Raw genomic sequence first — 13308 nt, forward strand, 5'->3', positions numbered from 1 at the left:
CTTGAAGAGGGAATAGTTCTGCAAAATAGGGAGGGACAACAATGGGCATCAGTGAAATTAAGTGTTTTTAAGGGGGAGAAATTGGTTGAAAGCACAGTGTGTTTGAGTAGGTTGGGTGAGATGGATGAACATGCTGCTGAGACAAAATATGATGAAGTGTAAGGACTGCTTGGGAGCAGCAGAGAGGAAAACTCTATGAACAGGGGTGGGTGGGAAGCAGGAACAGAAGGTGCTAGACCTGGATGAGCAGAGACATGAGCAGAGGACAGTATGTCTACGTGAGCAGGGGGAGTGAGCAGAGGTAAGGTCAACTGAAGTGTGGAACAAAAGGAAGAACAGGAGGTCAGCTTTATGATCTTTGGAGGCCACTTCTTTATCCTGGTACAAGAGGGAGAGCAGGCCCAGTCTTCAATGCTCTTCTCAGATCACAGGCAGTAGGTCCAGTCTTCTGCTGTTCTTCCAGGGGTCTAGACATTTTCGGAGGAGGATTCTGGGGGTGCACATTATGGCCAGTAACTCAGGTCATGCTGTCCAGCCCGGGAACAGCGTCCCTTTTGCACTCCTTAATATCCTCACCCAGAGGAATGAATCCAATCTTCACAAATGTTTTTGATATACTTCTTAAAAATGCTTAGTTGCATTCGGTCTCCAAATAAAAATCATACGCTGCTGATGGTTGCTTAAATGTAATTTAATCATTCAAAATCTGTAATTTATTTCACGGTTGCAATTACTTTTTCATTGTTTAAATAGATCCCACTAGGAGCAAATCCTAATGCATTTTGGGCTGTGTGCCCTTAATCAGGGAATAGCAATTCTGAAAGGAGAACATAAGTATACTTTCTAAGCCACCAACCAAATACAGGATGAATCACAGATTCATATTTATAACAAAGAAAAATATATAGTCTTATTTACATTTGAAAATCTGTGAATTATCTAAGATCCTTAACCTCTTGGGCGCGTCCGCGATTCTGCACCTGTGCGGCCGTTTTAATGAGTGAGCGGGTTCATGACGCCCCCCAGCAGCACACGCCCACCGTGGTGCATGACGGACGGGGGCCGTCATCAGCATGGAAGGGGTTAAATGCATACCCGCTATCGCCTTCAACCCGAACACTGATAGTGCAAATTGTGAAACTGCAATATACAATGGACTTATGGTACCATTTGTTTGGATCATATACTATAATAACGAACTGGAGTGTTGCAAATGTTGCTATCTCAGAAAAATAAATACATTTGTGAACTTGTGCGGTTCATGAGCGTACGCCTCCTAAGTATCTAAGGTCAAGGGTGACTCACTGAAATGTAAATTAAAACCTAAACTCGTTGACATTGTTCATGCCATTACAGCCCACAGAGCAATTGGGCATGCCATACAAAAATATAAATCGAATGCAAATTATCCTGTGCTATGAGATTAAAGTGTGCTAAAAGTGCTAAAGTAATACAAACACTATTCTGAGGTAATCATTTGAAGCAGCCTGTAAGCAGCCGTGGGAGAACATACCTATTCCACTAAATGAATTCTAAAGGCCTCCGAATCTAAAAGCGTGCAGTCAAGTCTAATCCCCAAGCGCCTCTTTTATCTGTCTAGCGCGCACCTCCTTAGCATCTTACCATTCAATGTGTGAGCCCCAAAACACAAAGCTGCGTTTTTCTGTTGTTTTTTTTGCAGTTTTATAAAGCGTGAACTTGACCCGAAGGTATCAGAGCACTTTACAGGAGGACCAGTTGCATTACAGATAGGCACATTCTTTTTTTTAGGCATAGGGAGATTAAGGGCTAGTTGTAGGTAATTGTAAATTACTGATTCGAAAATACAGATTTTTACCAATTCGGTATTTTCGAATCGGTAATTGCTATGTTGATAAAAAATTGGTAAAAATTACCGAATCGGTAATTCTGAGCCTGCCAGGGACTTTCCTGGCCCCACCTCCTGTCGGGCAACTGATGGCCCTGCCCCTGCCAGTGACAATGCTGGCTCCGCTCCTGCTGGGCGGCTGAAGACTCTGCCCTGCACAGTGAATAGGCCAGGTGCCTAGGCCTGGCAACACCCACAACAAACCCAAGATGGGGGGAAATTCCCCTGCATGGACAAAGGGATCAAAGCCAAAAAGGGGTATAAGAGAAGGACCCCTGAACCAAGAATTCAGATCACTTCTGACAAGGAAACCTGAACCAAGGACAAGAAGCCTGCTGATCCAAGGACTGCCTACCCCTTCTGCCAGAGTGCTGTTTGTTGGGGGAATCCTGCAGTTGCTTCTTTATTTTTGCCAAGGAACCAGGAGAGAGGAACTGAGTGTGTACTCTCAAACTTGCTAAAGAAAATCTCCAAGGGTTGGAAGAGTGCCAGCCTCCTGTTGAAGTCACAGGGCCAAAGGACTTCATCTATTTGCTAAAAGTGGTTGTTGCTGGAACCTGAAAATCCAGCACCTCTGAAGAATCCAGCAATCTCGACGCCGACGGACGCCGCCGAATCCAGCTCGACATCGTGAGTAACGGCTCCAGTGTCCCGCACCTTCGATGCCGGCCGCCGGGCCCGATCGACGCCAGTAGCGACGCCAGTGAGTAGCGAGTTCGGCTCCAGCTCCAAGTGACCCTGTGTCGACGCCGCCGCTGATCGCATCGACGCCGAGCCCTCTCGACGCCGTGAGCGCTGCTCACTCTTGCAACATCGACATCGACGACGACGCCGTATCCTGCTTCACCTCGTGAGTGCTGCTCCTGCCTGACCTCGGTCGACGCCGCTGCAGATCGCCCCGATTCCGAGGCCCGATCGACGCCGAAGACGCGACGCCGGACATCTCGACGCCGCTGATCATCGAGTGCTTCACTTTTCCAAGGTACTGTGTTGTGGGGGTCTGTGCGACTCCGGGCTCGACGTAGCGCTCCTCGCGGTCGACGCCGAACCTTTGGATTAACTTTGCCTCGACGTCGTGTGACTCCCGTGTGGGTTACATTGTTGCCAAGAACTGTGTTTTAAAGAAGAAGAGTTGCTTTTGATACTAAAGACTTTGTGCTAAGAAGAAACCGTACTTGAACTATTATTTTTCCTTCCAAGAGTATTTATTAAGATTGTGGTATATTTTTGTCGTTATTTGGTCTTGTGCTAAGCCTTATATAAAAATCCTTATTTTTATAATACTACTGTGTCGTGTCCATTTTTAGTGTATTCACTTTATTACTGTATGTGGTCATAAATGCTTAACGCACTGCCTCTGAGATAAGCCTGTCTGCTTTGCCAAGCTACCAAGGGGGTGAGCAGGGGTTATCTAAGTGTGTGATCCCCTTGCCCTGACTAGAAAAGGTGTGTCCCTATTTGTCAGAAGTGTATACCTCTGCCAACTAGAGACAGCCGCTTCTAACAGCGCCCGTCTTAGATGCCGATGAATACCTTCTGTGCACCCCGTTCCACAGTGAACAGTAAATATTTGGCCACCAATTTGAAGGCAACCCACATTCACTTGAGGTGGAATGGTTGTTTTGTGTATTATGGCAGGATTAGCACCAAGAAATTTAACATGGGTTGAGTTATCCTCATGTTCATTAGCATGTTATACGTTTCCCTATGACTTTTGTGATAGTTAAAGGACAACCAGCTAGGGAATTAAGAGCACTGTTGTATTTATTTTCGTTTGAGTTCACTTTTTAAAGGTTTCACCATTATCTTTGGGTGAGGTACAGCAGGACTGAAAGTGAGTGCTCTGTTGTGCCCACATTATGGTAGAAAGGAACGCGATAAATAAGCACATATGCTCCCAGAAAGCGGACATGTGGTCCCAGACAGCCATTGTTTGGAGTTTTTTCACTTGATAATTTAAACCACAGATTTGTCTTCTTTGGCTCATATCTTGAACAGTCAGGTAAGGGGGTACGTGCTAGACGGATACAAGCGGCGCTTGGAGTTTTGACTACAATGCGTGCTTTGAGATTCGGAGGCCTTTGGAATCCGCTTAGGGGAATACATTTGTTCTCATATGTCTGCTTTCAGGCTGCTTCAATTGATTACCTCAGAATAGTGCTTGTATTACATTGGCACTTTTATCACACTTTAATCGTATCGTACAGGATCATTCACATTAGATTTATGTTTTTTGTGAGGCATACATGATTGCCCTGTGGGATGTTTTTTTTTTTAGTTTTATATAGCATGAACTAGACCCAAAGATATCGGGTATCAGAGCGCTTTACATAGCACAAGTTTTGTTACACATTCATTTTTGTCAGGCATAGGGAGATTAAACGAACTGCCCAGAATCACAGGATGTAATGGCATGAACAACGTCAATGATTTATCGTTCTAATTTACATTTAAATGAGTCACCCATGACCTTTGACACTTTGGAAGTGTGCGCGTGTGACCCACACAAGTGCACAAATGTATTTCTTTTTTTCTGTAATAGTAACATTAGGAACATTCCAGTTCATTATTCTAGTATGTGATCCAAACAAATGGTCCATAAGTCCACTATATATTGCAGCTTCACAATTTGCACTACCATTGTTCGGGTGGAGGCGATAGCACGTATGCGTTTAATGGCATTAGATAGATCACAGATCTTTAAATATAAATATGACGATGTGTTTTTCTTTGTCACAAATATTATTCTGTGATGTTTGATCCTTTATTTGGTTTGTGGCTTATACTATATACTTATGTTCTCTTTTCAGAAGTGTTAACCCCTGTTGAAGGGCACACAGCCCAACATGCTTTGGGATTTGTTCAAAGTGGGATCTGCTTGAACAATGAATGAGTAATTGCAATGACGAAATGAATTACAAATTTTGAATGAATAAATTACATTAAGCAATGATCAGCAATGTATGATTTTTATTTGGAGCTCAAATGTAATTTAGCATTTTGAGAAGTATATTAAAAACATTTGTGAAGATTGCATATATTCCTCTAGGTGAGGATATTCAGTAGTGCAAAAAGGGGATGTTGTCCTGGGTGGGACAGTGCAGCTTGAGTTATGTTCTCATACACCCATGATCAGGAGATGATACCCTTCCCTAGGCAGTGAGTTTGATGAACAGCAGATTACCCTTTAGTGTAAAGGAGTGCATTACCTCCCCCCACTTTTTTTTTTTTTTTACATTATGCCCAGTGCCAGCCTGTGGGTGGGGGGGAATTCAAGGCCACTCCCTAACCAATGTATGGTAATTGTTCCCAGGTGTGACCCTAATCTCTTTTGCGCCACCTCCTTTTATGTTTTACTGTAACAATCCCCACTGTGTCCCGCTCTGCCCAAAACCAGCGTGGCAGATCCTTTTTTCCCTTGTGCAGAGCTCCTGTGCCCACCATGTTGGTGTGGCCAGTGATACGAGCAATCCCTCCACTATGGTAGCTCCTTGCCCACTGGACCTGGTCTCTAACTGGCTTAGGGGACAACACAAGGGGCAGGCTCGGGTTTAGCTATGTCTGTCTGTGTTGAGTAGGCTCCTTTGAAACTAACTAAGTTCCTGGATATACCCTAGATGGTCTGTCCACCAGAGAAACTTGACTCATTCCCATATCTAAGGTCTTTGTCTCTGCTCTGGGAGCGAATTCACACGGTGTTATGGCGGCTATTTAGTTTCTGGGTGACAGTTAGAAGCTCATGCAAATGAGCTTCTAGAGGCTGTAGGCAAATAACAGGTAACTACAAAAGTACTGGTAAAATATTTCATACAGTTCCAACTTTATAATGAATTAGGCTTGTAATAAATATTTTACAAAGTCCAATGATGAACTTTGTAGCAGTTTCCTAAGAGGAGATAGCAAATGCTAAATTCTATATTGTATCCCAATGCTTCCCTATAGAACAGCTAACCTACCTACAGTGAAAATAGCTTTGAGGTTTTAGCCACTGTAAGGGCCTATTCAACGTTAACCTTTACATGTCCTACTTTTAAATACAATGCACACTGCCTCAATTGTGGTCGGTAAGGCTTACTTAGGGGTGAAATATAAAAATGTTAATGAAACGTTTTAAGCCTGTCAAAAATGATTATATTGATGGGTTGAATTATCAGTTTAAACCTGTGCTGACAGGCTACTGGTGGAAGGCCTGCAGACATGTTTGCATTGTTGCTGCAGAGGTTGGCAGAATCAGTGCTGCAGCCCGCTGATGACATTTAACTTAACAAGCCCAGGGTACACTTTGGGGACTATGTACTAGAGACTTAGGGCTAAGTTAAATATGTCAGTTAAGAGTATACTCATTTGGTCATGTTGAAAAGTGAGCACTTTACCACTTGATAGCAGGGTTAAAGTGCACAGAGTTCTACAGCCAGTAAAATTGGGGTTCAGCAAAAATGCGAAAGAATTCTTGGTGACCGTGCAGAAAAAACACAGTTCCAACATTCCCGATATTCAGCCAACATTATTCCTCCCTCTGAAGCTATGTGCTACTGCAGCAGAGCTCACTGTATTGAGCAACTTTAGGCCTCTATCTTAACTCCCTCTATTCACAAAAATAATTGATAGATCAATAGTCAATTTGTTGACGCTAAACATCTTCTCCATTCATCTCGACCAGGATTTCAAATTCAGCACAGCATGGAATCAGAAATGTTATTTGTTATGGGATGACTACATGAAATTCTAAATAGACGCAGCACTGATCATAGAGCGGAGAACAGATTTTGATAGTCTCTCAAACCATTCAAGAAGAGGAACTAGAGTGGGTTACCTCTTTTTATTTTTTTTATGAGGTCTGAATGTCGAGCTTTCCATATTCTATTCAGCATCTTACTCTATTATTCAAAGGAGTCCACGGGGCTCGTCACTCAGGCCTACACGATTCAATCTGCATTTCGCCCTTAGCTGCATTGATCGGATCATGCCGCTTTCAGTAAATATACTACTCCGAAGAGAGGCAGACTGTCATCTCCTTTATTGAGGATGCTCAATCTGTATTGACTACATTTAAGCACAGTCAGTTAGATGTTGCTCCCTGGGTGGCAATTAACTCATTAAAACTGAATGGTGACAAAATAGATTTGGTGGTCCTTGGGGGAGGGGAGGGGGCTCATTCTACTTGGCTCCCGTTTTAGTCGCGACTCCTGTAGATTCAGGTAAGAGCAGGGGAGGTGCTTGTAGATAATAAGTTAACCTTTCAAAAGCAGATCAGTAAAGTCTGCCCAAATTGCTATCATCTGCCAATGGCATTGGCGCTTGCTTGCTTTAGTGATGGATCACTGTAAAGCAGTCTTTCGGGCAGTAGTCTTATCAAGATTAAACTACAGCAACTCCTTGTATGAGGGAAAAACTGCAGTTCTCATTAATAGATTACAGCTTGTGTGCTGCCAGATTGCTGTTAAACGTCCTCGAGCACCATCCCATCAGAACCCTTGTTCGAGTCTTTCATAGACTCCCAGTTCAATGAAGGAGCGATCTTTAAAGCATTTTTATTTAATATAAAGCAGTAGCAATGAAGGCCATGAAACCTAATATTAGCTTTTATCGTCCCTCACACACCTTGTGCGCTACCTACATTATTGCAGGCGTGATAGTATCAACATTGTGTCAGTTTAGGGATCAATCTTGGGTTCTCTGGGAGTTATTTCTAAAATCTTGGGAGCTTGGCTAGATCAGTATATTTGTTTTCTTTTTATTTCGGGATCGCCCGTAGGAGACAGGATTTACCTCTGGTGCGCCTCTTACTGTTGAGGTTAGTACCTTGATTTTTTTCAGGTAGCTGTAGAAGCCAAAGTATAGTGCTCTGTGTGATTCTGGTCATTTTGGTCCATTCTGGCTTCTGGGGGAGCCAATGTAGCACTTTTCGAAATGGGATTATTAGGTCTATCTTTTTAGAATGATGACTTTGTGTGGCACCAGAATAGGGTGATACCCTTGTCAAGCTGCACGAGGACTAGGGCCTGCGCTGCTGTTGTAAAATTGGTATAAGGGGTTTACTGTTTTACTTCCTTTAGTAGGAATAGTTGAAATGAAGCAATTTTCGTAAATTTCACAATGTGAGGCACGATTGGGAAATTTTTGGCGACAGTGAAACAGCAGTTTCGCAGAGGGCACCCTTTTGTGGGTGACACAGAGGTGAGACAATTGTACGTTATGTTGAGTTGATTTGAAGCGCTCTGGTCATGTATATACAGTGAGGGATTGGTTGATGCAATAATCTTGAGTTTTATTATTATTATTTTTTTTATGTTGCCCATTCTTTAATGTTTTCTTTGAAATTTCCAGCTGGATTTTTACACATCCGTTTTATGTTAAGTTACTCGTATTTGTTGAGGGCACATACAACGGAATGGTTTCTTGGCGCTAGGGTAACAGGAGTGCATCATGCTGCACGCTGTTTTAGTCATATGCCTGTTTCAAGAGCCATGTTTTTAGAAGTTGCCTGAATCTCACATAGCAGGGGGTAGTTCTGATATCAAGAGAAAGGGAGTTCCATATGCGGGGGCCAAGTACTGAGAATCTGGAATCACTTGTTTTCTTCTTTTTGAATTTTGGGATTATCAGGAAATTCATATGGATGTATCTGAGTTTTCGATTGGGGGTGTATTTTTAATTCAGGTAGATAAAAAGGCTAGGCTTCGTCTATAGAGGGACTTAAAAACAATACAGCCAGTCTTGAACACAGTCCTTTATTTTACTGGAAGCTGGTGTAACTTTCTCATCAGCGCGGTGATGTGGCAGTGCCTGGGCTGATGAAACATTAGCCTGGCTGCCTGGTTCTGTGCTAGTTGGAGTCTGCGATTGAGACCTTTTAGGAGGCCCAAACAGAGATAATTTGGACCTCTATCCAAGAGATGACTAAGGTGATGATAACTTGGAAGGGCTTCGAAGGTAAGGAACTTACAGATTTTCCTAATTCAATCGAGTTGCAAGAAACAGGAGGAGGTTACTGCTCCTAGTGGGGTTTCATTGAGAGATTCTCGTCAATGAGGGCCCCAAGACTTTTTACTGATTGCTTGAGCATAGGGGGTAGCACCCATCGCAGGAGGCCAGAATGAAGGATTCCACAAATCGGACTTGTTTTTGGTGATGACAATTTCTGTTTTGTCAGAATTTAATTTTAAATGATTGTTGTTCATCCAGTCACGGATGTACTGCATCATGTTTTGGGAAGCTTTGTTTGATTCCTGGGAGTTGTCAATGGTAATAAATAACTGTATTTCATTAGCATAGTTACAGATTCAGACATTCATTTTTTTAAAGGGAGCGCACTAAAGAGTGAATATACAGATTAAAAAGATGAGGGGTCAGGAAGGATCCCAGGGGTACTCCACAGTACAACTGAACTTTGGGTGAACTGAGGGGAGACAGTCAGACCGACTGTGAGCTGCCCTTCATAAAGGAAATGAATCAGTCCAGCACTGTGACCTATAAACCCGCAGATCTGACACTGTCCACCAAGAGATCATGGTCTTGTAGAAAGCTGCTGATAGGTGCAGGAGGACCAGCGCCTGAGTGATGCCCCTGTCTGCTTCTTCTTGCATGTCATCAACTACAGGAATGAGGACGGCTTCAGTAGAATGGGCTGACCGGAAATCCGCCTGTGAGGGTCTAGGAAATTGGACTCCTCTAGGTCATAACAGAGGTGTTGAGCGACATATGCCTGTAGAACCTTTCCTAAGTAGGGGAGTAAGGAGATGGGATGGTAATTTTTCAGGAGCAATGGGTCTTCATCGGATTTCTTTTGGAATGGAACCACTATAGCCTCCTAAAAGGATCTCCGTCGGTCTGCCTTGATTGAGGGACAAGTTAAGGAGGGAGATGACTTGGGTCAGGGAAGAGAGAGAATACTGTGTTTAGGACTTGTGGGGGACAAATGTCATTTGGAGATCCCAACATAACTTTGATCAGCAGGTCCACAAGACAGTCCTTGCCGATACCGGGGAAATCAAATAGTGTAATTGAGTTTCTATCTTCTAAGGATGTTGCGTTGAGGAGTGAGCTAGGAGGAATGCTGTCTTTTATAATCTTGATCTTGTCAATCAAATAAGAGTTAAGGGTGTCCCACAGGTTTTCAGTGGATAGGATGTGTAGCGTCACTCTATCAGAGTTCTGAGACAGTACCGAAGATCTCCTTTGATTTGATCACAGAGTTTAAAATTTTAATTTAGAAAAAAGCAGATTTAGCTTGAATTATTGATTTCTTATTTACTTCAAGGTGCTGTGTATAGACTTTCTTTTTGTCAAGCAAATAACTGTTCCACCATTTACGTTCCGCACGGCAAAGTTAAAGTTTGGCTAATTTTAAGTCTTCTGAGAACCATTTAGACGCATCATGGCAGCTCGCCTGTCACAGAAGGCAATGAGGTGTACTCGGGTTTAGTGCCTGGAGAGAATTCCAGGTCAATGTGGGGTGTTTAAGAGGGGACAGGCCAGTCAATGGGCATTAAATTAATGATGTGTAGCTCTTTGTGTTTTTTACAGATCTTGTCGATGGAAAAAGTTGCAATGTTGATAGCAATGGAAGTTAGGTGTCGAGGGAGCCTGATAGAGTGTGGGGCTACATACAGTCCGCTTCCACTTCACTTTACACTACTAGTTAGTTTTTGTCTGGCCTATCGGACGCAGCCTTTGACTGGTGGAACCGTAATGTCTTCATTACTGAAAAGTAAATAGTTTGACTCATTTTCAGAAGTATTTGGAGAATCTTCCACAGGTTTACGCCCTTATTACCTTCAGTAACCTTCTCTTGTGGACGTGGTTCAGCTTTCTGCTGGGAAGGTGGCCCATCCGTCGGCTGAATCAAGGTTCACGACTTGGAGGCTAGAAGATAAGGTTTTAATGTTTTTTGTTTTTTTTTAAACTGGTTTAATAGATTTTCCTTTTCCGAGAAAGGACGGTAGGGCGTTTTTTACATTAAAATGGTTTTACATGTATTGCTTTAAATCTGCACCAAAAAAAAAAACAAGTGTCTGAAAATAGTAGGGAAAAAACAGAAATTCCAGTTACAACGTTTGGAAAGAGACACATTCACCTCGAACAAACATCAATCGCAGCAGTCCTTGTCACCTTATACAGAATGTCCAATATTTGTGCCATGTCGGAACCAACCTGTGTGTCCTGAATCCTAATGCTTGGCACGATCCACCATGGGGCGATCTAGTCCCGTCAATGTATCCTTTCATCAGCAGTTTCACATACATAGGAGGTGTATGGTATGACGTCGCTTTGTTGTGAGATGCTGGCACACATACTCTCTCGCGATGAAACTAAAAGCGAATCCTCTCGGTGTTCATGACAGATCAAAACAGTGTTTTGCGTCACAGCTGTCGTTCTCTGCATTGCTTGTATTATTGTACTTGATCTGGCTTGAAAAAACTGCACTGCATCTAGTTGCGGACACGATGCATATTTTAGTGATTAAGTTCTGTGGTGTACAAAGGAGAAATTAACGATCTATACATTGTGCCAATGTTGTTAAAAATGGCCCAGAAACGCTTACTTCTGACTGTATGAATTTTGAAAATTCTTCAACCTAAACCCTTATGTGTTGTTTTTTTTTTTTACCTCTCCAGCGCAATCAGTGAGACCCAAAATGGCTCCGGATTCTTCCCTGCAATGATTTCTAAACAGGACGAAACAAACCCATGTTAGCAGGGCACACCAGAGGAACTAAAAGCAAGCACTGAGCTGTTTTAGGACACTTTTTATTTATTTGCTGTGTTTTGTACCGTTGTTCTGTGGACATCGCCTCTGGCGCGAAGAAATGCACTTTTCACAGCGTAAGCCATCACAACTGTATACTGTAGAGCGGATTTATTGTGAAAGAGGGACCAGCACTGAGAATGACGTATGTGGGACCAATTATAACAAAAAAAGTCATGGCACATAAAACACGCAAAAGTGGAACGCATCGTCAAAACACAGACCCCCCTAAATGTAGGAAGCACTTGATTCAGAAATGTAATATACCCTGGTGTTCGCAGGGCATGCAAACGAGTCATGATCTCTTCTCTGAAGGTGCTTTCGGCATCTTAACATGATGCTGCGGATTTAATGGTCCATTCCACCCCAACACTCCTGCTGTAATGGGGTTTGTATGCACCAGGCATAGACCCGGTCAGTTACATCGGTCCGTAATCTAGGAGCCACGCTGAATGAGAAAATGAACACTGAAACCCAAGTTGCAAAAACGGTGGGAACTTGCACAGCTCTCATACGTTCCCTACGCAAAATTATGCCATTGTTACCCGCTCAAGCTCGGGAGCAGATAGTCAGGTGTACCATCCTCAGTCGCCTGGACTACTGCAACGCGCTGCTTCTTGAGTCCCCAGCTGCCCTGCTTGACCGACTTCAACGAGTTCAGTCGGCCGCAGCCAAACTAGTTCTAGGCTGGACTAGGAGAGCTTCCGCCACAGCGGCCCTAGCTGAACTACACTGGCTTCCGCTTAGGCAACGTGTGGCCTTCAAGTCCCTCTGCCTGGTATTTAAAGCGCTCCACGGAGCTGGACCTAAACCTCTGCAGGCTATGTTCACATGGTACATCCCTTCCAGATCTCTACGTTCTGCCTCGGCTCGCCTGGTGTTTGTTCCTAAATACAACAAAGTCAGGACGGGGGGCAGATCGTTCAGAGTCGCTGCGGCTAAATTGTGGAACAGTCTTCCTCCTGATATCCGGCAAATCTCACAGCTCCTCCCCTTCAGGAAACGCATCAAGACGTGGTTATTCCCTTAGAATTTCCACCCCCCCCTTGCTCCCTGCTGTTGTTCCCCTGAGGTACGAGTATTCGCCAGCGCCAGGAAACCTGCAAGGTGTCAGCCGCGCTTTACAAATGGAGAAAAATAATAAAAATAGACCCGTAACCTCTCTGGATATCACAGCTAATGCGTAATAAATCCCTAGAGCCAGGATTAGTTCTAAAATACAATTTTGCATCCAGTATCATCAACCTATATTGTGGCTATGATCCGAACGAGAGTGGCGCTGTATACAGCTGCATGAGCGACCTCTGCTGGGCATTCTAGGAATTGCAGCCTGATTTGGTTCTTGTCCCAGGGGCTGCTTGCCTACTTCTGGATTCTGCCCGTAGATCTCATTTAGCCTGTGTTTCCTCCGGATCATTACTGGGTCTCATCATCTGCACTGGAAAGGAGTTGGGCCTGAAGAGAGGGCATATAAGGTCCCAAAAAGTGCTCCTGGTCAAAACGAAAGGGAAGGGAAAGCTAAGTGCTTGGCTGCAAACATGACCTACCTCCAAAAAGGGCATCAGTATCCCGGAAATGTAACACACAGATGCCAAGTATAGACAGGACAGCCAAGTGCTGCGTTATATTCATCTCCGCAAGCATGTGTGTTGCCAGGCACATAACCGACTGTGCTTTCTTTGTGAAGTCTGTCA

General features: G+C 43.7%; 1 protein-coding gene across 1 annotated transcript in view; it reads left to right on the top strand.

Moving 5' to 3' along the window:
- The window catches only part of TMPRSS13 (transmembrane serine protease 13), a 222355-nt gene extending 210333 nt beyond the window's left edge, over positions 1–12022 (top strand). The window contains exon 13 of the mRNA XM_078682266.1: positions 11485–12022. Coding sequence (XP_078538392.1) covers positions 11485–11496 — 12 coding nt within the window. The 3' untranslated portion in view covers positions 11497–12022. The remainder of the gene's footprint in view (positions 1–11484) is intronic.
- Positions 12023–13308: the final 1286 nt, after the last annotated feature.

This window comes from Lissotriton helveticus, chromosome 3_1 (assembly GCF_964261635.1).
Source record: "Lissotriton helveticus chromosome 3_1, aLisHel1.1, whole genome shotgun sequence".
Taxonomy (NCBI): Eukaryota; Metazoa; Chordata; class Amphibia; order Caudata; family Salamandridae; genus Lissotriton; species Lissotriton helveticus.